General features: G+C 33.0%; 3 protein-coding genes across 5 annotated transcripts in view; 2 read left to right on the top strand and 1 right to left on the bottom strand.

Moving 5' to 3' along the window:
* LOC128246433 (kinesin-like protein unc-104) overlaps positions 1 to 6,733 on the top strand; it is a 111,461-nt gene extending 104,728 nt beyond the window's left edge. For all 3 annotated transcript variants that reach the window (XM_052964627.1, XM_052964628.1, XM_052964626.1), the window contains one exon: positions 34 to 6,733. In XM_052964627.1, coding sequence (XP_052820587.1) covers positions 34 to 70 — 37 coding nt within the window. In that variant the 3' untranslated portion in view covers positions 71 to 6,733. The remainder of the gene's footprint in view (positions 1 to 33) is intronic.
* A 4,138-nt stretch (positions 6,734 to 10,871) lies between these two features.
* LOC128203038 (uncharacterized) lies at positions 10,872 to 17,070 on the bottom strand. The gene is made up of 4 exons (XM_052904288.1): positions 17,049 to 17,070; positions 15,196 to 15,464; positions 14,590 to 14,811; positions 10,872 to 13,111 (listed from the first exon to the last, which is right to left on the bottom strand). The coding sequence occupies exons 2-4, from the start codon at positions 15,440 to 15,442 to the stop codon at positions 12,864 to 12,866; spliced, it is 717 nt and encodes a 238-aa protein (XP_052760248.1). The 5' UTR covers positions 15,443 to 15,464; positions 17,049 to 17,070; the 3' UTR covers positions 10,872 to 12,863.
* Positions 17,071 to 20,927: 3,857 nt separating this feature from the next.
* On the top strand, positions 20,928 to 27,277 carry LOC128245865 (uncharacterized). The gene is made up of 4 exons (XM_052964086.1): positions 20,928 to 21,145; positions 21,936 to 22,216; positions 24,765 to 25,194; positions 26,118 to 27,277. Exons 1-3 carry the CDS (start codon positions 20,928 to 20,930, stop codon positions 24,887 to 24,889), a joined length of 624 nt encoding a protein of 207 aa, XP_052820046.1. The 3' UTR covers positions 24,890 to 25,194; positions 26,118 to 27,277.
* The last annotated feature ends 160 nt before the right edge of the window (positions 27,278 to 27,437 follow it).

Raw genomic sequence — 27,437 nt, 5'->3', positions numbered from 1 at the left:
CTTTTGTCAAAAATGATGTATGTTATTTTTCAGATCAAAATTATCCAGAAGGAAACAGGTTCCAATTTAATCATGAAGTCCTTGACTCTGAAGATTAAAAGATCAAATACATGAGTGCTTTCCCTTTATTTTAAATGAATTAGACTCTGTCAACTTTGCCATACAAAACACAGTAGGCGTTCATCAAGTTGGAGGTTATAACCCCAAGTTCCTCCAGTTCATAAAAATTGTGCTCCGACGAGACTTCTACCAGCCAATCATTTGGCTTGTGTCACTAAATATTTCAAAATGTATTTACAGGATATTATTTTTTGCTTAAGTATAGTTCAAAGTTGATATTGTGATATCGATATACATGTAGTCACATATTCATGTTTATCATCGTAGAAGTACATGTATGAATATCTGGTCACTAAACACACAGACCTCAGACCACGTGAAACCATAGTCATTTTAGTGTGCTACATTCGTGCTAGTGTTTTATCATGCTTTTGTTGTTTCATATTGAGACATGGAATAAGTGATTGATATATCTTTTAAGACATTGATTGATTTTCCCATGGGATATATTGAGTTAAGTGACTGATATTTGCCATGAGACATTCATTAAGTGGTTGAGTTTTCGCATGACATATTGACTTAGTGATTGATTTTTCACAAATAAATTTAGTGATTGATTTTCCCATGAGATGATATGATTTAAGTGATTGATATTTACCATGAAACATTCATTAAGTGGTTGAGTTTTCGCATGAGACATTGATTAAGTGATGATTTTTCCATGAGGATGAATTAAGTGATTGATTTTTCCCACGAGATATAAGACTCTGCTGGAGCAAGATATTGTTTTTTTCTCTTATGTGAATTACAATTATGATATTTCAGCTATCAAATATAATTAAATGTATGATTCTTGTGGGAGGTTACAAGCGGAGTATGAATATGATATTAAGGATCTATTCATCATTTCAAAATAGCTCGAAAACTAAAAACCTTTTTTCGTGTTTTGTGAGGATAAGTATTAAGTATTACAGTGTTGTTTTTCTTCTATTTGTAGATAAATGAAATTCGTAGTTGTGATGAAAGAGACGCTTTTATGAATTATTCCAATAAAAGACTTTGCTGGTCATTGTATATATGCTTAATGTTGCATTTGTGGCAATCCATGATTTGCAATACAGGATTTTTTTACCAAAGTTTTTTTTTTTAAATTACCCTTTCTACAATTATTTTGATTTTTTTATGGCAACCCCACATCAATTTTGAATTATTCAAATGGTTTAAAGTGTAGAGAGAGAATATATGAAAATTATACCATAAATTGATATTACAAAAAAGCATTTTTGGCCCTGATAGATCGCTAAATTTTCCAAATCGAGGCTTCCGACTCTGTGCTGAAAGTCCCATGCTTCAACACATATGAACTCTTGTTTCTAGTGGCATTGAGTTTAATGTAATGCATTTAACTATAATTAATGTAAACAGTTCGCGTGCAGAGAATAACAAGTCGGCGGGGCATATGAGATATTATGTTATATAATTATTGTGTTTCTAAGGAGGAAAAAACAAGTGCAGGTCTGGTATAGTGGAACTCATTAAACATTAGTTTAAAGAAGAATATTGTTAAAAGAGTGATTATAAAGTGAGGTGTTAAATTTTGATGGTAGCTGTATTGAATGTTCATGTATTATGTAATAATGTAAATGTGACACTGGTTCTATTTATATAAATTATGTCCATTTCCTATTTTGTTGACAATATTATTCATTCCATGTTAGTGTGCAATATGTCGTGCTATTTTTATTTTTTTGAACATGATATCTATTTCTGCGAGGGGTTGAAAGTTTGGCTTTGTATAATTCTTTTCATGGGTGAAGCAATACTTCAAGACACAGACCAGACTCAGAGCTTAGAAGGAGTTATCTCCCATCTTGCGATTTCACCATTCCTTAAAGCTTTAAAAATATTCTTGTTTTAGATTCATCTTTAACTTAAACTTCATCATAGTTAAGCCAAGATTAATCAATTATAATAGTTATCTCAGAAAAAATCTTTGGAAACCTAAGGTGCTATATTTTACTACACTTACAGCATAGCTAAAAGTTGTTGGAATATTTATAAACTCTCTTTTTTAAGGAGACAAAATCAACTTTGTTTAAACATCAATATGTTTCAAACCAGTGTTCAGATTATTGACGACTTTGGTGCCGTTTTGATTATAACTTATTTAAGTGATTGTGTAGGAAGATTAAGGTTGAAAAAAAAATCGAATAAAAACTTAATCAGAAGTACAAATTTTGAATTTCAGACTGTAATCTTGTAATATTATGGAAGAAAATATGAAAGTTGCCATTTTCTGTGATAAATTTTACATGTATGTGTAAAGTATGTTCTATGATAACACAAATTTAAAATTTACAACAAATTATTTTTTTCGTAAAATTTTATCAAGATAATATGAAATTATATCTATGCCATTTCAGGGAAAAAAGAGATAAATTCAAACATGAGAAACCTTAACAATTTCCTTGTAGTAATAGTTCTAAACTTTCAATTTCAAAATTTTCTTAAGACTGCGATGCTCATTTAAAAATATATGATAATCTGTCATTATTTGTGATGAATCCGTGATTGTTGCTCGGAAGGATTTGTCCGTAGAATTATGTATTATACTCGTTACTGTGTGAATGGAATTGATATCAGATATTGAAATAAATGCATACATGTACATCATCGCCTGTCCATTTTGCTGCATTTTATGCCCATACAAAATTGTTATACATGTAATTATAAGGTCATGGATTTTTCGAGGGAAAACACCGACGTATTGTCATAGCATTGATGTTGAAAATATACACATGTATAACTTGTCCCATAACTCTGGTTTTAATGATGTGAGAGTTACCCCCCTTGTTCGACTATTGGAAATGGATGAGCGCGGTCAATTTTTCTAGTATTTATTATTTCAAATACATTTCTTTGTTGACAGTACCATTCCAGTGTGTTACATTTATCAGCTTGAATCATGACTTTGGCAGAATGACGAACGTCATTTACATACATTTGAATGTTCAATCATGAATCCTAATATAACAATTACTTTGTAAATGTTGTACATGTATATGCTTTAAGTGTTTTCACTTTGTGTACAAATGTTATTACTGAGTCTAAGTTTTCATATATTATGCGTGTAACTTTTTTCATAAACTATAAAGGAATGTAGCTTATTTACAATGAAATTATTGAATAATTAGTTCAATGATGTTTAATAGATTTTCGATCATTCCTCTTTTAAAAAATTAAGTTTGTAAAAGTGTACCCCCAAATAGCTATAGATCTATACGAGTCATTAATTATTATATATGTTAAAAGAATACTATTTCCTTCTCTTTGTTAAAAATATTAGCTTAAATTGTTGTGATATTTTGTATATTATTTGTATGTTAATTTGCTGTTTGTTACTTGAATTAGAAAGAAAGGACTTCCCAATACATACATCATCAAATTCTGTATAAAAATAAGCTGGCTCCTATTACATGTTTCATAAACTATCGTTAATCGCTTAAGGATGTAAATTGACGTATCTCATAGCCGCGTGTTCATTTAATTCATCCTTAGGTTTTGTGCAATAAATCATGTGCCATTCTATTAACTCATCTGTTTTTCAAGGAAAAACAGTCAAAGTATTGGATAGCGTTGGTGTTGGCATCGTTGTTCAAATTTTTTAACCTCAGTCATAACTCAAAAACAGTTCCAGATTTCAAATAGAACTTTTTGTACACATGTTGCGAAAAGAGACAAACATACATGAATACGAAGGCCTGTAACTGTGGCTTTAATTCATTATTGAGTTTTATAATGCCCCTTGTTAGACTGAAATGAAAACAGACAAGCGATGACGTTAGCTCTACGGCCATTTTATTCAAATAGCGAAACATGGACCCTTCAGATATGATTCAAAGCTACAGTGTTCAAACTCATTTTCATCTCTCTATTGGATCTATAAATGCTAGTATAAATATGATTCAATTCAATTCAATTGATGATTATATGATGTTGTCTAAAGAATAATGCTTTGGTTCCTTTTTTGGCTTAAAATTCTTTTCTCACTAACAATACATTTCCAAAAACACAAGGACCATCTTCTCCGCGAGCGTGTGACAAAATATCATTTGATCAAGAAATCCAATTGAATTAAGAATGAGATAGGTCTAGTGGTATAGGTCTCCGTCTCTCACCCAGGAGGTTGTGGGTTCGATCCCCATCAGGGGTACTCTCTCATGGCTTCTCAAAAAGGATACAGTACTGGTTTCCGCCCAGGAAACGGACTCGAAAGTGGTCTTATAACTATCAGCTTTCGTCTCAATCGAGCTAAAATAAATGAATATAAACCAATTGAATACTTTACTTAACCCTTTCCTTCTAGAGAAATGGCCACATCAGCTCCCCTTGTTATATAACTTTATGGTAAAAGAGTGATTCGGTGAGGCTTTGGACAAAGGAGTGTGTATATTTATGAAGGAATGGGTTATAGAAGGTGCAAAAAAATCAAATAAACATGTTAACTTTTTCAATTAGATGATTTGTTCTGATAGTATATCTCAAAGCAACTTGGATTAATTTTTTCGCAAAATCCATTATAAGTCTGATATATTTGTTGGCAAGATGGCCGCTGTGTGCTTGAATGGACAAACAGATACATTAACATTGATGTAAAACATTATAATTCCATCTCTTATCTTCTATTTAAACTTGAAAGAAAAAGGGAAGACAACTTTTTTTAATTGTTTCTTACATTATTGTATTCTATCATATTTTATTTTTATCATTTTGTTGATTTAAAAAAAAACCTATAATGATTAGACTTGTAAACTGTTATATGAAGCAAACCTAGCTGTTATATTTTATTTACACAATGTTTAGTAAGAGGCCCATAGTTTGTATTAAAGAAATATCTTAAGTAAACCTTGTACCTTTTTTCCATAACTGTTTTCTTATTCCACTTGTAACATTTGTTATTCTTGGCATATATTTTGCAATAAGAATATTGAAAATTAATATTTTAAGCATTAGTTTCTTCAAGAAATCTGGTATATAATAAGAAATATACAATTCAAAATTTTACACTTAAGTGAAAAGATGTTTTAAATTTTCGTAAGATGCTATCGAAATGTGACCTGGACTTCTTCTCTACAAATGCTACAATGCCTTGCTATTTTAGTTTTATTTCTTGCCAAAATCTATTTATGTGCTAGAATTTATGTTTGTATTTTGAGTTTCGTTTGTTTACCGGTACTTGATTTTGTTATTTTGTTATATTATTATATATATTGCTAGAAAAAGTCTGGTTAACTTTGACATATGGAAGTAGCCGACTTTTATAAAACCGTGCAATACATATACAGTTCAAACAAACAAGACTGAAATATGTCTTTATTATAATAATTAAGACAACAGAATGCTTTATGAAATATGCTCACCTTTTTTATTGATTTTTTTTTTTATCTCATTTGTTTTTTTAAAGAGAAAATGTTGAGGATAATTGTAATTGCTTTGGTGTCGTTGATGACGTTGAGACCACAGCTAAATTTTTTATAGAAGATATTAAACGAAACTTGGTACACTTGTTACAACAAATAAAACATGCAAGTACAGCATGGCCCATAACTCTTAAATAAATGTTGAGTGATTCCCCTTTCTTCGAATAAACCATTGACAAACAAACATAGGCATTCCCTCTGCGACATTCTTTTTAATTTGAAATCGCCATTTACCAACATATACTGTTAATATATGATTAACAGAGCTGCTTGTTTTTGAATGCCGTGCTAGCTGGGGGTTTTAATGATTTTTGACTGATAATATGAAAAGCAAGCAAAAATACCTGGATTCTTGCATAAGATTATGAGACTGAAATAATAAGATCAATATACAATAGATCTATGTCTATTTGTTTGAGGAAATCAACTGTTATCTGAACAAATACTTTCAAGATTAAAATTGCAAACTGGGATGTTTTTATGACAAGAAAGTATCTCAATGTTTTCATTTTCAAATCAATAATTGTTCATATATTGGATTATAAGCTCATAGACTTTTGAAGAAAATAGCCGAAGTATTGTGCTTGTTGGCATGCAAAATAACTAACTTTTGGCCATTATTATAAAAAATGTTAAATGTAATCAATAAATGAACATAGTATACATATAATCATGTGGCCAGAGAGAATATGTGTGTGTGTAGCAAGGCCCATAACTCTTGCTTTGATAATAGTTGAGTTATGCCCCTTTTCAACTGAAAAACAACAACAACAGACGAGACTTGGCATTCGTTTGCGGTGCTCTTGATTATATTTCAGTTTAGAAATCCATGTTAACGCTGTTTATTGTGTGATAACTTGAGACTAGCAAGCTTAAAAATCTGGATACTTGCTTAAAGCGACTGAATGAATGATCAATACACGTTTTGTATCGGTGAAGGTGCACTGAACAGTTTATAATCTTCAATTGGTTGAACTTGCTTGGTGTGTTTTAGCTTAACGCTTGATCAAAGAATGAATAGCTGCAAGTATATTTTTTTTAAATTGTATATATCTAAGGAATAAGTTGTATCTAACTAACATTGGTACCGGATTTATTTATGAAGAAATAATATTACTGCTTTTAACATGTTCTAATAATTATAGTCTATAAACTTGTGTATTTCATACAGGGTATGGGGTCGAATATATATATGTATATATATATATATATATATATATATATATATATATATATATATATATATATATATATATATATACCAGTCAATTTATATTACCTAAGATAATATACAAATGTGTCTGGGGCCGTATTCAATAAGCATCTTAGAAACAATTTTTATCTAAGTGAAAAATTGTCATTTTTTCTAATTTGTTTTTTTAGAAAATGGACAATGTTTATCCACCAAAAATATGAAAATAAGCAAGAAAATGGTCTTAACAATATATGCATATGAATAAATCTGTAGAAAAGTAGCGGGTATTTAAAATAATTCTTGTCAAAAATTACAAAATTTTCACTAAGATGAAAATATTCACTAAGATGCTTATTGAATATGGCCCCTGATTAACTAATACTGAAGTTTTCTAAAACTGATATACTGTTTCTTGACATCAGAGATAGTACCTTATATAATACTTCATCTTTTTTGGTGGTTTATTAAAAATATGATGATAGGTAATAACATTAAAAAAGTGAGTTTATCACCATATGATTTCATTTTCTGAAATTTTATTTTGTTTCACTTTAAAGAAACGAATGCAAACGCTATCCAATGCTGGGAAGAAAAGTCATTGATTTCATTTAGCTAATATTGTGTTCTGTTTTCCAATTATGCATCAATTAAATATACTTTACAAGCATGAAACAAAAAGATAAACTGCTTGTTTCAGTGTAAGATCGCAATATATTTCACCAGTCCTAGTGTGCACCATAAGTAGATATTTCACACATGGCAGAGCCGTTAGTAAAATATAACTTTATGGTGCCCAATCAGTGAAATATATTGTTATCTTTAATTCTGAAAAAAATGATATAATCCCATATTTGATTTTCGGAATGTAATAAGCCAGATATAACGAATTCTTGTCATATTGATATGATCGATCAAAATTAATTTTTGTGTCTTAGTCTGTGATAATTTTATAAATAATATATATACCAGTATCCACAATTATTTATTTTGCATATTGATTATGTTCTTTATTACTTTTTTATCTGTTTTCATGACCTTGTTAAGTATTTATTTTAATAAAGTTATGACAAAATGTTTGTGTTAAGTTGCAGTGTCAAATTAGTTTTGTTTGTAATGAAGATTTTTATTAAACTTAAATTGTTGTTTTTATTCTTCTTTAAAACCCTTAATTGTAAATTGCCATGAAGTTTTGGACACAAAATGTTGAAAGAGAAAAATTCACTCTTCATATTTATGCCCCCTTTTGAAAAAAGTGGGGTATATTGTTTTGCACATGTCGGTCGGTCGGTCTGTCTGTCTGTCGGTCGGTCGGTCGGTCGGTCGGTAGGAATACCAAATGGTTTCCGATCAATAACTTGAGAACGCTTTGACCGAGGGACCTCATACTTGGTATGTGTATTGGTCATCACCAGCAGATGAACCCTCTTCATATTTTCAGTTATTTTACTTATGCAATCATAGTAACTTTAAAAAAAACGTCAATTTTTTTTCCCCGAACATTTCATATTTTTTGCAAGAGTAAGCGTGTGGTTACCAATTACCATGGATATCGTTGCTATGTTTCACCTTCCTGCTACATAGTTACCGTTAGCAATGTTGTCGCAATTTATCTCTGTTTACTTTATTGTTAGTGAAAAAAAATAATGTTACTGCAAAAACATGCAAACAATAAAAAAAACTATCAAAATATATTGTTTGTTTTTATTATGCTTTTTGTTGCAGAAGTTGCAATTCGGATCTCAAACTCCTCTTTATTTCAGGATTTCTGCATGCGCAATGTGGTATGAAGTTATAAACAAACTTGTTTATGTAATACTGAGCAGAAAGCTTTTTTTCAAGTAATCTTAAACTTAAATCTTGCTGATTATACTAGTTATGACCAATATTCCAACTAAGTTTGATTGCCGTAGGAAGAAGTGTATCAGATACCATAAGCCAAAAACATTTTTTTAGTAAAAGTTACCATGACCAACAGTCAAAAGTGGTCATTACATTAATTGTTATAACCTTTAAATATTCCTACCATGTTTGAGGACTGCAGAATAAAAAGTTCCAAACATATTGAGCAGAAACCCATACATTTTTGACGTCGTACCATTAAAATCAATATGAGTCATCTTTTAGTCATGGTCAATAGCATTATTAAGTCTGAAAATTGTAGAATCAAACATACTGGATATCGATACCCTCACTTCAAAATGCTGAAGCTGCCTCTTTTCCCTTTTTAAAATTTTCAAATCACTAAAATCATAAAGACGAGCCGCATCTAACTGCAAAATGCCGAGTAAATAGTCTAATGAGAAAATGGTGTTGCATCATGTGATCAGAATGTCGAGCAACATGTTGGACATCTCACAGAGAAGAAAATGCTGAACCTTCAGAAATTAAATTTTTCAAAAAAAATGTGTTAACAAATTACCAAGTTTAATTACTTAAAGCATTGCTACTAAAAACATGAGATTTTGTAGCTTCGACATTTGTAAGTGAGGCCATCGATATATTGAGTAGGAAGTATTTTCTGCAATCTTGATCATCTACGGACAATGATCAATGTACATGCTTATACAACAAACCTTTCACGAGTGATTGATTGGAAACCGCTTTTCTAGTCAAGATCACAACAACCTTGACCTGACCTACCGAGCCCAAAAACAATATGGAGTCAACTACTGACCATGACCAATGAGCATACAAAGTTTGAAGACACTACAACATGTCATTTAGAAGTTATTCATCTGAAATGTCAGTGATCAAGATGCCGAACAAAGTGATTTATATTTGTCAGCAATTCTTCGCTGATGCAGAGACACAAAAAACAATATTTATACCTTTTAAATAACTTATAAACAAAAGTATTTCATTTATCCCTGTTTGAAGGCTGATTTACTAGTACATTGTATTGAAGCAGACTTTATATTTAAAAAAAAAAAACATTAACAAACACCTTAAGGGGTATCAAAGTTACATTAAGAATGAAGAGATGGCATGTGCTGCCCTCCCCACACCCCTACTATTATTGCAAACTTGTGTCAACAACTGGTGTAGGTACCAGCTCTAATAGGTACCAATTCTCAACACCAGTAATTCTTTCTACCCAGCAGGCGACTGTCTTGAATGTGATTTTTAACATGGTTACAGTCTCAGATGTGATTCATGTTAAGCCAAGTATTTAAGTATACACTCAAGTTTGTATGTAGAAATAGAAGAGTTCTGTATATTTATCAACCTAAAATTCAATGGGTCAAATGTTTGAGACTTATTTGGGTTTCCCCCGATCAGGTAGTAGACATTTATAAATGTCCCAACAGTTTGTCTGTCTGGATGTCACAAAGGGCGTTTTTGTTGATACCAAACCAGTTTCAGTTTTGGTTTCAGCAGTTTCGAAACCGGTTTTGATAATGTTGCTTGAAATAACAAATGCATGGTATTTGTACAGTTTCAACAGCATGGCAGGGCTACTGCATGTAGCCATTATTCCTGTACTTCTTCAAAACAATGATACCGCAGATGGTCATTTGCCTGTTTTATATTAAAGGTGTTTCTACACACGTGTTTGATTACTGTCCGCCATGTTGTTTTTCAAAGTGAACTAGTTTTCAGATGGAACGAACCGATGAAACCGCCTCTGGTTGGGGTTTCGATGTTTGGTTTTCGTTAAAAAAACGATAAAACTGATTTGAGTTTTATTTGAAACTGTAACAACAAATACACAGTTCGTGAAACCGATATAAAACCGAAACCAGTTTATTACCAACAAAAACGCTCAAAGCTTGTCCAAGCAAATCACCAAAATTGCAGGAGGGATTTTGATGAAACTTCAAAGAAATGAGGAGTACCAAGCCGAGTTGTGTATTAACTTTGACAAGTTCATTTCAGATAATCCTTCAAAGAGTTATGGCCCTTTGATATTCTACATATAGTGTTTGTAAGGATAAGTCTGTTCACACAAAACCTCCCAAACTGCTGGATGGATTTTAATGAAATACCAAGTACCAAGCCTAGTTGTGCATCAACATGTTCTGCTCTGGTATTTTTTTCACAGAATTATGGCCCTTTGATAAAGTGCACATAGAGATACTTGTTTGCATCGAGATCAAAAGTCTCAAAATAATTAAAATAACGAATTGTGCGAGAAATAATTTATACATTTTTATTTGACAAACAATTATTGTACAACTGCCCTATACAAATGGTGATTATTTCTACACAAAGCAGCATATGATACATCCTTGTAACTAACTGAACACAGCACACAACAGAGAGGTTTTAGCCAGGTTTAAAAAGAAAGAATACTGCAAAAGAAAGACTGGGTGATAAGGCAGAAAAGGGCCCATTTAAGAAATTAAATGTTAATGAAATTGACAGAAATTGTAAGCGGATGTGTTTTATAGAATTAATTTTAGTTTTCAACTGCCAAATAAGTATTTTGTTTGTACCTATCTATAGTCATATAAAATTAATCCAAACAAAACAAGAGCACCGTGAAACGGAGCATTATACGCCCGAAGAAGATTCGGCTTGAGGTCTTTAATAAACATTTACCTGAGAATACAAGTTTAAAAGTAGCAGGACTTGGAAAGTGCTCACAACACATCCTTTTAATGTAGCAATAATTTGTATAAAGTTATTTAAAAATTGCTTTATTGGTTACAAAGTTGTGGCTAGGACATGTTTTCTAAAAATTCCTTTATTAGAGTAACACAAAGTTGTGGCCTGGACACGGAATTGCTAACGCCCCCCAGTGAAATTAGCCTTTGAGGTACGGACCTGGAAAGCATGCTTGACAAATCCTTTTAATGTAGAGATGATTTGTATAAAGTTATTTGAAAATTGCTCTAGTAGTAACCCAGTTATGGCCTGGACATGGAATTGCTAATGTCCCCCCCCCCCATGGTGATTCTAGTGTTTGAGGTATGGACCTGGAAATTGCGCGCGACACATCCTTTTAATGTAATGATGCTTTGTATAAAGTTATTTGAAAATGACTTTATTAGTGACCAAATTGTGGCCCGGACACGGATTTGCTAACGCACCCCCATGGTGATTCTAGTCTTTGAGGTATGGACCTGGAAATTGCGTGCGACACATCCTTTTAATGTAGTGATGATTTGTATAAAGTTATTTGAAAATCGCTTTATTAGTTACCAAGTTATGGCCCGGACACGGAATTGCTAACGGACGGACAGACGGACAGACAGACGGACAGACGATGGAGGCCATAACATAATACGACCCTTCGGGCGTATAAAAACTATTTGGCAGGCAATTATTTCTATTAAGACAGAAGGGTGTCCATGAAGGTCTCCATGAGGGTGGACAGGTGCTACCAAAAAAGTAAAGGGTGCAGCACCCTTCCATAAATCTTCAGCTAAAACCTTACAACTATAAGCAAAATACAGCAAAAACAAATACATACATGTATGATGTACATATGTATAAGATACTATTATAATCATTGTGTATATAATGTGTTCTACTGTAGAGTATAAAATACAAAACGTCCAGTGTTTTGCTGATTTTGTGCCATCAGTATATAATAAATGGCATAACAATAAATGCTTCATGTAACATGACACAATGTCTCAAGATAACGTGACAGGTGGACTAAGAATGAATTTTGGCCTTAAAAAAATTCTTTGTTCCTGGTTCCTTTGACCCTCTTAATTTGCCACCAACTCAAAAAAAAAATATTGCCCTAAAAAATCACTATCAAAAAATAATGCGCCATCCAAATTTTGTTGTCTGAAAATGCGACATTTGCTAATTTCACAATAGGATTTTTTCAGCATTGAGCAGTACATTAGTTATTCGTTTTATTTGACACAATTTCAAATGCCATTTGACAGTAATTTAACATGTCTGATTAAAAAATAAATAATAATAAAAAAACCTTCCTACCAACCCATACATTTTTGTCATGTCATGTTTTGTAAATGAAGTTTAAGAAGTATTTTGTCGAAATAAGATACTTAAGCAATTTATGCTCAAGATTTTTTAATAGTGCTATTATCACTTTCAAAAAGGTAAAGAATCGGGTATCCATTATTAGTAATACTTTTTATTTACACTCTTGATATTACACCTACATGTATATACATGTAATAGTGTCAGACACATTATGAACCAGATCACATATTTTCTTTTTCACGTACAATAAATTTTGAGCGAGCATTTTCTTGAGCACATGTCATTTTCTTGTCGATGTCTTTAATCTGTTTGCGTTGCATAATGTTCGCGGGTGAGTTTACGTCAATGGTTCGGGCGGAGAGGGGGGAGCGTGTAACGTCCTTGAGTGCTGCTGTCGTCTTGGCAGGGAACAGTTCTTTGGGTTGTGAATTCTTCTGTTTCTTTTTCTTCAGCTTCGTATTCTTCAGTTCTATGAAAGCAGAACAATGAGGTATATTGGTTAACTGATATTTTTTTGAATTAAGTTAGTAGTAGTAGAGCACAAAAGTTATAAATGGTTTGGTTAGGGTTACGTCTTGTTCAGGAACAAGTAGTGTAGGTAGACCTTTATTTATTAGACTTTACATAAGAACGTTGTTTTCATCACTGGGGAAAATTGTAAAATTAATCATCAGTATAAAGCTTTAAAGGTTTTAAGCCACCTATTAAAACACACACAATTATTTTTTTGAAATATATATTTTTTTATTGTACCTATTGACTATAAAAACAGTAGGGTCTGCACCTATTTTGTATGTATGCTCGGGTAACTCAAAACAAATATATTTTTCTTTTAGGCTTTGTTTATTTTCAAAGCTAACAACTTTTTTCTATGCAATAGGATTCGATGATCCACCTCATAGTACATATAAAGATAATTGTCATTCCTGAAAAATAGCTGTGGATCTGTTTGTGTATAAATAAGAGATTCATGCCCAAAGCAAGGTAAAGGGGCTATGACCCCTTTTGAAATTGTTTCCTAAGTCATTCATTTTCATTTCAAGATACTTCCTAGTGTGTCCAAGGCCTAAAAAAATTGTTTGGTTAGGGTTACATCCTTTCCAAAATAGGTAGGGTAGGTAGGCTTTTTTTATTTTTTTATTAGGCTTTATATAAGAATACCATTTTCATCATTGGAGAATGGTGTTAAAGTTATCTTCTGTATAAGCATTTAAGGTTTAAACTACATATTGAAAAGCAATTGAAAAAAAAAACGATTTTTTTTTTTTTTTCATTTTTTTTTAGTTTTTCATTTTTTTTTTCAAACTGACTATAAAAACGGTAGGGTCGGCACCTATTCCATAGGTAGGGTCGGGTAACCCGAACCAAATGTATTTTTTTTTAGGCCCAAGCAGAAACAATCTTTACAACAGAACAATATTCTAAAGTTACAAGCTTTCAGTACTGATTTCAGGACTAATCTTGAACTTTAGAGCCACTTGTATCAAAGATGTGCTTTATGTCTTTTTTAAGTTTTAAAATGATTAATTGCAAAAAGCTGCACTCTCACAGATTGGTCTTGGAATGAACTAATCTTTGCATAAATGACTAAAAACCAGTGAGATAAGACTGGTGACAAAATATCAGACTGCAGTTTTTAATTTTTATGTTTAAAAAATTGATATTTATGCCAAAAGCATTACAAACGCTTTAAGAAAAAATGAGTTTATCAGCATAAAACATCAATTTTCAAACGTAAATATAAAAAACTGGGATCTGATATTTTGTCAGCAGTCCTATATCACTGGTTTCCAGACATCTGCTAAAAAAATTGCTCATCCCATGATGAAAATTAATAAAGTCAAAACAGTGTATCTGTGAGATAACAGCTTTAAGTCCCAAAGCAAGAGTGACAAACCATGTGGATTAAGACAATAGGGTCAGACAAGACCAAAACGTAGCACCTACCAAGCATAACCTGCTCATCATGCGGCACCAACCGTGTTGATTCGCTTGTTGGGAAATCTTCCAATGAGAGATCCTCGATACCAGTAACTCCGAGCATATGAATATCATCCGGTAGCATCTGGCCTTCTTCTTTGTCACTGTGATGGTGATGGTTAGGTGCCGAATCTAGTTTATCCAGGTCTAATTTGTGTGTTTTGGCATTGAAGGCCTGCTTCTGTTCCCCTGTTCAGAAGATATTAACATTAGAAGTATGCATTATAAGGAAGTGAAAATACTTTGATCGGCGCCTATATTTTAACATTATATACTTTAATAGTTCTCCAAATATTTGTTCTAAACTGTAAAGAAATTGGTATGGTTTTCTAACTAGGATAAGCCATTTATTAACAAAGTTGTAAAATTTTCACCCTAAGCCTTTTCTACAGCAATGTCCTTTTTTAAAACCTAGCTACAACTCTATGCCACTATTTGTAACTTGTTTAACAAAAGAACAACTTAGAAAATGGAGACAATTCTCGAATTAAGTTTTCAACAAGTCCGACTTAAAGTCTTACACAATGTTAGACTTTCATAAAACAAATCAACAATTTAAAAAGCACACTGTACCCAGTTTAGTCTGCTGTAAAGCATTCAGTGGTGTCCTGTCAATGCCCACCGTAGGTGAGCGAGGGTCTAGGGGGTCCTGTAAGGCTCCCTCTGGAGTTTTCTCCACAACAATCGGAGTGCGGGGAATTTCGCTGGTAGGGGAGCGGGGATCAAATGAGAGTATTCGATTCATCTGATCAGGTTTGGATGGTGGGGGTGGTGAGTCGGAAATTGTTGGAACCTCTTCATGGCTGTTCGTTGTTCCCATGGTGTTGAAATGTTGATACAGTCTGAAAGAAATTCAGTGACATTTGAAAATAAGAATAAGAGTTTAAATGATAATTTGACTTTCAATTTGTTTTTATTTCCAGGTTTTCTAGATTTGCTCAGTGGGAAGCACTCTGGGCTAATGTTCTGACGCTTGTCCTTTCAATCTTCTCAGTGGGCACACTTCTCTACCGAAATTAGACATTAAACTTTAGTGGTGTTTGCTGCCAGGAGCAATGTTCAGAAAAAGCAACAGTGGCTTAACACAGGTATGGTTCTCTAACAGACTAAATTATCCAGGCAGCTGGTTCTTAACTAGCTATGTACAGTAATAAGTGCTCAGGGATACTATTTAATCATTTGACATTAGTTCTGTATAGATCTGTATCCAGTCCACCAAGTACGAAAATCATCAAAAGATTCTATGACATGCCAAGTGTCTCTTAGAATTGTGAAAAAAGTGACAAAATTCTTCAATTGTAAATTAACCATAGTATATTTCAAAAGAAGCAATACTAAGACCCTTATAAAATCTCAGTTTGAAGAATTCTTCAGAGAATTAGACTGCATTTAGACATACATGTACTAGTTGACTTGTGTCACTTGTTTAAGAGTTTAGAAAAATCATAATTTTCAGTTCATCTTTTTGGGAATTGCGAATGGGACAGTAATTAGGCCCTATTTTCAGTCCAAAATTCAATGCCTCTGATTCAGGTGGACTCACTGTTGTTTTTCTAACACAGAACAGAGTTGACAGAAACATCATATATATAGATTAGCTACAATAATGAGCAATCAGGGATATTTTGACATTTCTAATGTATCCCTGTCTTGAGTCTGCCATTGTAAAAAAAAATCACCAAAGAATCGTTGACAGCCATTGATTTAAACATATTTTATTCAACATCTCTCTCTCTCTCTCTCTCTCTCTCTCTCTCTCTCTCTCTCTCTCTCTCTCTCTCTCTCTCTCTCTCTCTCTCTCTCTCTCTCTCTCTCTCTCTCTCTCTCTCTCTCTCTCTCTCTCTCTCTCTCTCTCTCTCTCTCTCTCTCTCTCTCTCTCTCTCTCTCTATATATATATATATATCGGATTGAAATGAAAGCATAGCTTTTTAAAGTTTCTCTCAGCCATTAAGGTGGACTAATACATAGATATGTCATGCCACATGTGAAACCAGCAGTCTTACACAGGACAGAGCAGACAGAAACATCTTATACTTTTATACATAATCCACCTGTAAATCCTGCACTCCGAGAGTCTTTTGGTGGGCTTACCTGAACACTCACACAACAGGTGAAATCAGGATATACATTATTAAAATATCAGCATGTTTATCGGCTTGATAAGAGGATTTTAAATAAAGTTATTGAATAAAACCAGAATGTTTATTATTTACATAAAAAGCGATGCCGATCGAGCGTCACAGGAATAATTGTCACGAAAATATATGACATAAAATGTTTGACAACAAAAAACAAAAATAATTTGAGTTTGAGCTTCATGTGAGTTTTCATACAACGACATTCAATGGACTACAACAAAAGAAGGGTTTACATTCTAATTATGAAGATGATTTGATTGTTTTCAAGGCAAAGTAAGTTTGTTTACAATTTTGAAAATTCTGTTTCCGGTTTGCAATTATTTGTAACAGACAACAGTTTTGATTTTACCCGTCTGCCGGTTTGCCTAAAATACGAAAGTATGATTTTTTCTAAAATACGAAATTATGCTGTTGTTTTTCTGTGAAAATATATTTTTTACTGAAAAACAAAAAAAAACAATTCTCAGATACTCATTCCGATAGTAAGATTAATTACAAAAACAAGAAAATTATGAAATAAAAAAGAGAAGATTTTTGCCATTTTTGCTGTTAATTAGATTATTATATTTTTTTATAGAACCGTAAAAACGGTATTAGAGCATCTATTAACCCTATTGTGGGTGACACCGGAGAACCCGGAGAATACCCACTTGTCCGGCTTGGTGACCACAAACCAAACTCACATGCGCCCAAGCCGGGAATCGAACCCGGGTCGCCTAGGTGAGAAGCGAGTGCGCTAACTAGGGATAAAACGATGATCGAGTATTGTCGAAAGTCGATTATTTGTGTCCGAGGTCGGCGATAATCGATTTCATTATTCCATAATCGATTATCGCTAATGTACGACAAAGGGAAGTAACCGTGTTGTGTATGATTTTCTTTAAAACGTTTTTACATAAAATCGTGAAAAAGTGGTTCTTGTCATGCTATTTTTTTCTTCATGTAAAAATGGATCATTGAGCTAAACTGATAATGTAACATGTTATATTTAATTAAATATTCTTGTATCTTGTAGCATTGGTTTGATTGAACTGGCATGCACACTTTTCTAATTTCAGACTTAGACTCTGAAATGGCCTTTTTTAAAGTAAAAAATCATCTTCATTGTAATATATTTATCAAATATAATTTTTTTCTTATCAAGTAAAAATGATTATTTATTCAGCATTTCCCCATGTTATATCTTGCTAGAAAAATATTAAATTCATTTTAACATGATGTCATGATAATTGATAAGTATTTCATGTAAAAGATTGGAACATTTTTTAAAATGCTACATGTAAATACATTTTGTACTACATTTTTGTTTCAAATTATGTAATATCTGTTTTAAAGTGATGAAAATGCTGATAATTATGTAGATAGATTGTTTATTTCCTCCATAATTGGAGAGCAAATACATAGTTACATACAAATGTGACATAGATACAAAAGTTTGGTGACAAATAAGCACATATTAAACATTACATACAGCAAATAAATAGTATACATGTAAAAAAAACAAAGCAAATACATAGTTACATACAAATGTGACATAGATACAAAAGTTTGGTGACAAATAAGCACATATTAAACATTACATACAGCAAATAAATAGTATACATGTAAACAAACAAAGTGTGCAAATTAATAATACTTAGAGCATAACCTATTAAGACTATAGGAAAATATAAGTAATTATTAATTACAAACAAATACGTGTAAGTTCAATAATAATCAACCTAAACATTCTAGGGTCGAAACGAAATGTTCTAGACATGTTCTATGACATTAAAGAACTATTATCACATATTTTCAAATATTTTATATGTTTAATACATTGCACCCATATTGTCCTAAAATGTGCACATAGCGTACTGCAATTTTAAAGCAGGACACACGTTTCATATCATTCATGCTAATGTGAACGAACCCAGATAGTAGTTCGAGCATTTGTTCGTCGGGTTCAAGACTCACAAACTGTTGGTAGTTTTTCGCACCCATGCATTTGTATATATGTTTCCACATTTGTTGTCTATACTGGTCCGTTTTTCTACAATAGAGTATTGAGTGTGCTGCTATGTTTTCAGTCGAAATGTTACATTGGTGACATGTTACAGTATATCGTCGTCCGAAGAATTTGCAGAGGACTCTCATTGATGAGCGGCAGTATAGAAGCTGATCGCTGTAGATTTTACTGAAGACCCACAGAATCGATGAGGAGTAGTCACAGTGTATTGTTTTGAAAGTTTCTAACTGTGTATCGCCTCCTCTAGACTTGTACTCTTGACATACATGAATATGAATCGCTTTTCGGACTGCTGTTTTCCACGCGTTTTCATTTGGGAAGTGTGAGGTCGCCATAAATTCTTCGAGTACAAGTTTTTATTCTCATTTTTTCTTAGAATTAAGTTATCCCCTAAAACATTTTACTAAATTATCATTGTAACCTGGAATATATAACAAAACAGCATATAAAACATAACTGATTGTAATATGTTTATTCATTTAAAGACATGTATGTACAAACCAATATAGTTTTGGATATATTTGTAATATATTCACTTGTTCCGTTTCGATTATATAATCGATGATTAATCGAAATGGCTCGTCCGATTTTTTTCGATGATCGATTATGACTTTGGTCCGATTTTCAATCCCTAGCGCTAACCACTGCGCTAACCGGACAACAACGTGATTGTTTGATTGACATTATCACGTGATGTTATCAATGTCTTGTTAAAAGGTAAAAAAACATTTCGATTGAGTCTAAAATTTAAGACAGGCCTGTCCAGACCGCCTCTGGATCAACGGAAATCGCCGTACCGGTCCGGAATTCGTTCGAAAGTCTTCGGAATTACTACTAAAAAAATCACAACTACGCATTTATGTTATTATTTTAATTTGACACCTTTGTATCAAATCACAATATTATATAATAAAGTAATTTCAGTGTTATTTATTATTGATTTACTAGTATACGTTACGACGAAAAAATAACAATTAACAGCAAATTTAGCTTCATACGAAACATAAAAATGATAGCAATTTTATGAGATTATTTTGGTTCTTAGGGAAAGTTTTAATATAAATAGACTTACCATTGCTCGGACATTGTCACCAAAAGGTGCCCGTCTCATATCTGAAGGACCTTTTCTTTTAACGCTCCTTCGACACGTACAATAAATTCCTTCTAAATATTATTTTTGAACACATGGCACGATAAAAAATAAGCCAGTCTTATTCTTTTAGCCATATATTTCTATTTTCAAATTTAATTTTATATTAGCCAACGATACAGGGCAAACTTCAGTGAGAATACACTGTTAAATCTGCGTTCATCTTCAACTAAACCATCCTATGATAATAACAAAATCGAACTACTAATAAACATATTAGTGTTTGGTTATTTTCGCCCAAAAAAGTCTCGTTTTCCACCAAAAATGGTCTGTTTCATACATGTACATGGTTGGGGTAAAAACAAAATCAGCTTTTTTGTTTTGTGATTTCATATCAAAGTTCGTACTAAACTGTTTTCAACTGTACTACATAGTCAAACAGTTTTAAGATATATTTGACATTTTTCAAAAGAATGGTAAGTTATGCTTGTTTCTAAAAGTACATGTACATCGGCCGGTTTCTATATGCAGTTTATGAGATGACAGTCTTAGCTTAGGCAAATACATTCTTAGTGTATTTGCTAGCTTCTATAAAATTTTGAAAACGAAGACCGGATGAGATCGGGACCGGGAAATCGTATCGCCCCATATGCGAGCTTTTTTAAATTGTAAATTATTATTTTTGCAATATTTACAGTATTGGTTCATCAGAGATGTGTATAATTTTGATCAATGGACAGTCGCTACATAAGATTTTTAAAGTGGTTCTCGCTTAGGTCATATTTCACTCCTCAGTTTGCAGTGAAAATGTCAAATTGATATTTTCACTGTTGTTATTTCACTGATAAATTACATATTTCATCGAAAGCAAATGATAGAAACTATATGTATTTTAATAAAAAAGAAATATATTTCATGATAAACTTTTCTATCTTTATAATTATATATGTACATTACATATTCGGGGGAAATATCCCGAGAAATTTTCTTGTTTCAGTTAAAACTCCTTTTTCGTATTTTAGTCAAAAAATATTTACGTAATTTAGTCATACTGTACTTAAAATGAAAATGGCGGCTATGTCTGACCCTACGAAAGAGGAGCCTGCTTGTTGTTTATGTTTGGTGACAGAAAGGCGACTGTTTTGCCTGAAAAATAACAAAGCCTCACGAAATGAGGTGCATTCTGTAATCGAATTCTTGATTTCGAAACCACTTGAACGCATTTTTGACAAGCTTTTCATTTGCCAGGCTTGTATGAATCTCTGTGACAAGATAACAACATACAGGTAGAGTATACACCATCACCTTTGTAGTGTAATTTCTATTACTAAGTTCAAATTGATTCCGATCGAAGTGCATTATGACATTATTCATTCCTTTGCAAACCCTGTGGCTTAATTGCTTATTAAGGATAATCGCAATGTTGAAACGGACTATATTTTAATGTCTTTATCTTCAAGATTGCATTCTGAGTATTTTTGGTCAGTCTGTTGGTAAACCTAATTTGAAAAATATTTTTACTAAGTTTTACTTTCAAGCTTGTGCATGTTTAACCCCTGATTTTGTAAACATCAGCTATCCATTTATGACTTTCAATAAATTAACAAGTATCAAGAGATTTAGTACCATGCGATGGCAACGGCGAATCAATTCGTTCGCCAAAAGTACAAGACTAAAGGCGACAACAAGCCAAAAATTTGGCATTGCCGAAAAGCTTGACAAACAACAATAACAATAAAACATAGTTAAAAAGTTGGTCCATGTACAATTATATGGACTATCCCTTAGTCCACCTAAATGGCTGTGAACGAGTATTTTGACGTTTTTCTTTACTATGCAGACTCGAGACCATATATAAGAAATGTCAAAATAATAAAACAGTATCCCTGATTGCTCATTATTGTAGCTACATGTAGACTATCCCTGTGGTCTGAAAGCATGAAAATGTCTGATGATCTTTATTAATTTGTGGTTTACACTTAATGCTTACATGATAAAATGAATATGAAATTGATAGTGTTAACAATGGTCTCTGAAATGTTATTTTTAATTTTGTGTCTGTATTTCTTATTTCAGGGCGAATGCCATAGCACATATCGATAAAGTGACTGCCGAAACTAAAAGAGTGTTTAACGGATTAGATAGAGTGGTTACCGAATCTGATAATGTGGTTACCGAATCGAGTAGAGTGGTTACCGGATCTGATAGAGAGGTTACCGAATCTGGAAGAGTTTTAACTGAATCTGATAACACCAAAACAAGTGCCATTACACCAGTTCAGACTCTTCAAGCACTCTCTAGGATGGCAAAAGCTGCTCAAAATACTACCATCTCTGACGAAAAACTCAAACTGTCAGGTATGATTTTATGGGTTTGAATAAAAATAACAGTTGATCAATCTGTCCACTTGTTCAGATGATCGATTTTTATCGAAAATTGATTGGTTGTGCCTGAAATTGATGACAATCGATTGTATTGGGTCATAATCGATCATCGATTCAACCGGCAATTTGTTTTTCTTTTTTCCTCTGGTTATTTGCATTTAGTTAGTTTCTGCCAATTCTCTCCGTTGGGTTCATTTATGCATTCAGAAGTGTTCACTTGTTATTATGCCCCCTTTTGAAAAAAGTGGGGTATATTGTTTTGCACATGTCGGTCGGTCGGTCGGTCGGTCGGTCTGTCTGTCTGTCGGTCGGTCGGTCGGAATACCAAATGGTTTCCGATCAATAACTTGAGAACGCTTTGACCGAGGGACCTCATACTTGGTATGTGTATTGGTCATCACCAGCAGATGAACCCTATTGATTTTGAGGTCAGTGGGTCAAAGGTCAAGGTCAGTGTGACCTTTACATGAAAAACGGTTTCCGATCAATAACTTGAGAACGCTTTGACCCAGGAACCTCATACTTGGTAGGTGTATTGGTCATGACCAGCAGATGAACCCTATTGATTTTGAGGTCAGTGGGTCAAAGGTCAAGGTCAGTGTGACCTTAACATGAAAAACGGTTTCCGATCAATAACTTGAGAACGCTTTGACCCAGGGACCTCATACTAGGTAGGCTTATTGGTCATGACCAGCAGATGAACCCTATTGATTTTGAGGTCAGTGGGTCAAAGGTCAAGGTCAGTGTGACCTTTACATGAAAAACGGTTTCCGATCAATAACTTGAGAACGCTTTGACCCAGGAACCTCATACTTGGTAGGTGTATTGGTCATGACCAGCAGATGAACCCTATTGATTTTGAGGTCAAAGGTCAAGGTCAGTGTGACCTTAACATGAAAAACGGTTTCCGATCAATAACTTGAGAACGCTTTGACCCAGGGACCTCATACTAGGTAGGCTTATTGGTCATGACCAGCAGATGAACCCTATTGATTTTGAGGTCAGTGGGTCAAAGGTCAAGGTCAGTGTGACCTTTACATGAAAAACGGTTTCCGATCAATAACTTGAGAACGCTTTGACCCAGGAACCTCATACTTGGTAGGTGTATTGGTCATGACCAGCAGATGAACCCTATTGATTTTGAGGTCAGTGGGTCAAAGGTCAAGGTCAGTGTGACCTTAACATGAAAAACGATTTCCGATCAATAACTTGAGAACGCTTTGACCCAGGGACCTCATACTAGGTAGGCTTATTGGTCATGACCAGCAGATGAACCCTATTGATTTTGAGGTCAGTGGGTCAAAGGTCAAGGTCAGTGTGACTGTAAGCTGAAAAAAGGTTTTCTGATTGTCCATATATTATTTTTCATTCAATTGTCCATATAATCCTGACAACATGGCGCTCAGGGGGGCATAATGTTTGACAAACATCTCTTGTTGTTAACAATATGGCTGACAAGAGCATTAAATAAATAACTTCAAATTTAACATAACATAAGCATAGTTAAGGATTATGAGTTATTGTACGAGAATAAAACTACAATTAAGGTATTGTCAAAAGCCGATTGTACTACCGATAATCAGTTACCCAACACTACTGTCCGCTAAGTTTCAAACCAGTTAAACACTGGATTACAAGAGAAATCATTAACAATACTAACTCGTACCACTACGGAGGAAATGCAGATTTGGAAAAGTAGTCCCACATGTACGCTATTTAGTGGTTTACTAAATAGCGTACATGTGAGACTACTTTTTCAATATGTAACTTAGTTATATATCTTTTAATACAAGATTCATCATGTTGATATTAGCAGATATTTGTAAATAAATGTCAGATTAAGTTCATGTATTTCTTACTTTATTTCATAATATTATTGGCCCATTTAAGAACTTTTTTATCGCAACATATCAATATACTAGTATAAATTGGAAAAAACTTTTATGCTTACTCATCGATAGTTGTTGCTCACACCTTGCATGTATACTGGACAGTGGACACTTCTACTTTACTAGTTATATATGGGTGGACTTCTCCAAATCTGGTACAGCTTCTTTATTTATCATTCACTGCTATGTTTACCAACCATTAGTGTGTGCAGAGCTTCAAACTGCTGGTATGCATATTTATGAAGATACCTGAAATTCATTGCTCTCAAATCCATGTCCTGCATTGAACTAGTACTAGGGTGTTCATGTCGGAGCCCACAAAAACTCACCACCACTTGGGAATCAACCCGAGACCTCTTGGTTAGGAGGTTGACGCTAACTCTGAGCCATTCCGACTTTCCATATACCAAAAAGTATACAAATCATGGAGAGTTTGCAAATATGTTTTTTGTTGAAATTTATAGAATTTATATTCTGGTCACAGTGTGTGAAAGGTTTGCAGCCTGGACAGACTAATTTAAAACACATTGGCACTGTGACAAAGCATAAGCAAGTTCAAATGAAAAAATATGTTGTTGTTTTTTTGCACCTTCTTTTTGACCAAATGAATATTATTATTTTTTACTTTTTAGATCGAATTAACAAAGGTAGGAGCAGCCGTGCCACTGCTCGAAAGACAAAACGGAGCAGACCTTCTGAGGACCATTCATATACAAGGAAAAAAAAGGCTGAAAGTCCAAGCACTAAGGAAATATAAGTTCATATGCTCACTTCTTAACACATAACTGTAAATGTGCAAGTGTAATTCAATTATGATGTACAAAGTATAAAATGACTGCATGTCAGGCACTTGAAGATATTTATTTATAATAATTGGGCCAAGTTACTTTCTTTCATGAATACGGTACATAATGCAACATGGCTACAATTATTGACAATCCAAAGCATAACAGCATCACTGAAGGGCTATCAAACTGGACAAACGTGAACAAACTTGACTGATTCTGCAATACAGTAGTGGAGGAGATACTTGCTGATCTACATATTCCGTTTAATGTCCAGGTAATGTTTAGTATTTACCAAAATTACATATACATTAAAGACTAAAAGAGGGGCTATTGCAATAAAAAAAAAATGTTATTAACATGTTTAAGTCATTTTCGCTTTTGGTCCCTGTTTTTTGTTCTGTTCAAAACAAACTTGTATTAGGTTAGGGTCAACTACTTATACAGTTGTTAAGGTAAGCCATCCATCATTATGGTAATACAAAAAATTGCATTTGGTCAAGTTTCATTGTCAAGTTTTAAAGCACTAATTGTGTATAATTTTAGAGTTTTCACTGGGGGCTTTTTTATCGTCATGTTATTTAAGAAATAAATTAATGAATGTGCTTAGGTCATTTAATAATAGTAAAATTTTGATTCATTACCCCCCTTTGGCATACTTTTTTATCATAATAGTAGTGTCATAAATTTGTTTTGTTCAAAAATGTACTGGTAATCCATGCAAAAATTATATAATGGTTAATCAATATAAATTAAACAGAAATAATCTTGATGTTAATATAAAAAATGCTCTATTTCACATCTTTGCCTATTCATTGCAGCATTTTGAGTACAAAGTTACTACATTTGGTAATATTCCATCAATAAGTGGGGGTAAAATTTCACCTTTGGCTTCAAAAGTTTGTTTAAGTCACTCTTGGGGATGTGACACGGTCAAGCCATAATAGGGCCTGAGCAGACCTTTATAAACTCAACAACAACAACAACAACAACATCTTTGCATCCTAATGATGGCTTACCTAATGTAAATGGTTTTCAAAATTTTGATTAGTATATCGTAACCTTAGTGCAAGAACTCAATGTCTGCTTCTCTTTCAAAATACGGTTATTGAGTTATTGCAAGAAGCTGAAATTTTCACTTCAGTAACTTGCATGAGACTGTTTTCGTTTTTGATCTAGGATCAGTTTGTTATTTTTCAGGGAAGAGAGGAAGCTCTTGAAGTGGAAGGCATTGTCCAGGCACAGCATGAAACGTTACAATGTGACCAGTATATAGCAACTATAAATGATGGGAAAATGTTTACATTAAACTTAACATAGATGGCTGTGACTTAGTTGTTGAGAATTACTTTGAATCTTTGAAGAAAGGATGTCCATTAAAAGTAGTCAATATGGTGCATAATGTTATGTTGTGAAAGTTTGAAAAGAATGATAATCTCTTAAATAATAATTAATGTCAAGAATTTTCTTCAATGGGTTTTTTCATTGTATAAAATGAAAGAATGATGTTAAAAGAACCTTTATTGTTTTCGAAAACATTATTCTTTTTTTATAGTCATTCAAGGTTGTACAAATATCTTACGGATTGGAACAATTACATTATATTATGTCCACATGTTCATGTTTTTCCTGACTATTTTCCATGAGTAATAGTTGTATTACTGTAATTAATAAAGAGTATTCATATGATATAAAACTACAGTCGAGTCCTGTTAGCTTGAATTCCTCGTTTGCTCGAACTAGATGTAAAGGACTGATTTCTTAATACTGAGTGTAAACAATATTGCTTGGCTCAAATTTACCGAGGCTTGAGGTATTTTCGCCAGTTCCTGGGAGTTGGAGCCAATGGGGTTCGACTGTATAGTCATCAATAAATAACTGAACAATTACAATACATAAATCATTAGCAAGGAATTTATTGGGGGATATATTATATGTATTCTTTTAGTTCTTAGTTTTATAAACTGTATGTATATGGTATATATTGCATATAAGTTTTAAGCTTGATGCTGTGTAAAAGATACCAGTAATTACGTACATATAAATAGAAAGTCTGTTGTACCTCAATTTGTGTGGCTATATTTTTTATAGTCATTTTAACTTGAAATGTGTATATATATTAATGTATGGAAATAAATAAAAGAAATATATATGTATTGATGAGACTGAATAAAACTAATCAAAATTATTAAGACCGAGTATACATTTGTCTCTGTAAATGTCCTGAAAGGAATGAGCAGGTATTGTTGCTAATCCAAGGAGATAGCAAGGGCCCGTATACATCTACATCTAAGTAGAGCCTAAAAAATTGTTTGGTTAGGGTTATATTCTTTTCAAAAATAGGTAGGGTAGGTAGGCTTTTTTTATTATTAGGCTTTATATAAGAATGTCATTTTCATCATTGGAGAATGGTGTTAAAGTTATCTCCTGTATCAGTGTGTGTATACCACGTGATAAATTACGTCATAAATGCTACGTCGGAAGGCAATATTTTGCTTCGAATAAAGACATAAGTAACTT

The sequence above is a fragment of the Mya arenaria genome, chromosome 9, assembly GCF_026914265.1.
Source record: "Mya arenaria isolate MELC-2E11 chromosome 9, ASM2691426v1".
In the NCBI taxonomy this organism is placed as follows: domain Eukaryota; kingdom Metazoa; phylum Mollusca; class Bivalvia; order Myida; family Myidae; genus Mya; species Mya arenaria.
The sequence above is the reverse complement of the archived record's forward strand: the minus strand, read 5'-3'. Positions and strand labels throughout refer to the sequence as shown.

Bases quoted from the DNA above. Each gene is read 5' to 3' on its own strand.
- LOC128245865 (XM_052964086.1), top strand. From the start codon at position 20,928: ATGGCGGCTATGTCTGACCCTACGAAAGAGGAGCCTGCTTGTTGTTTA. The intron at 21,146-21,935 runs GTAGAGTATACA...TTCTTATTTCAG, and splicing joins GACAAGATAACAACATACAG to GGCGAATGCCATAGCACATA. The intron at 22,217-24,764 runs GTATGATTTTAT...TTTACTTTTTAG, and splicing joins CGAAAAACTCAAACTGTCAG to ATCGAATTAACAAAGGTAGG.
- LOC128203038 (XM_052904288.1), bottom strand. From the start codon at position 15,442: ATGGGAACAACGAACAGCCATGAAGAGGTTCCAACAATTTCCGACTCA. The intron at 14,812-15,195 runs GTACAGTGTGCT...TCTTCTGAACAG, and splicing joins TTTACAGCAGACTAAACTGG to GGGAACAGAAGCAGGCCTTC. The intron at 13,112-14,589 runs GTAGGTGCTACG...CTGCTTTCATAG, and splicing joins TGATGAGCAGGTTATGCTTG to AACTGAAGAATACGAAGCTG.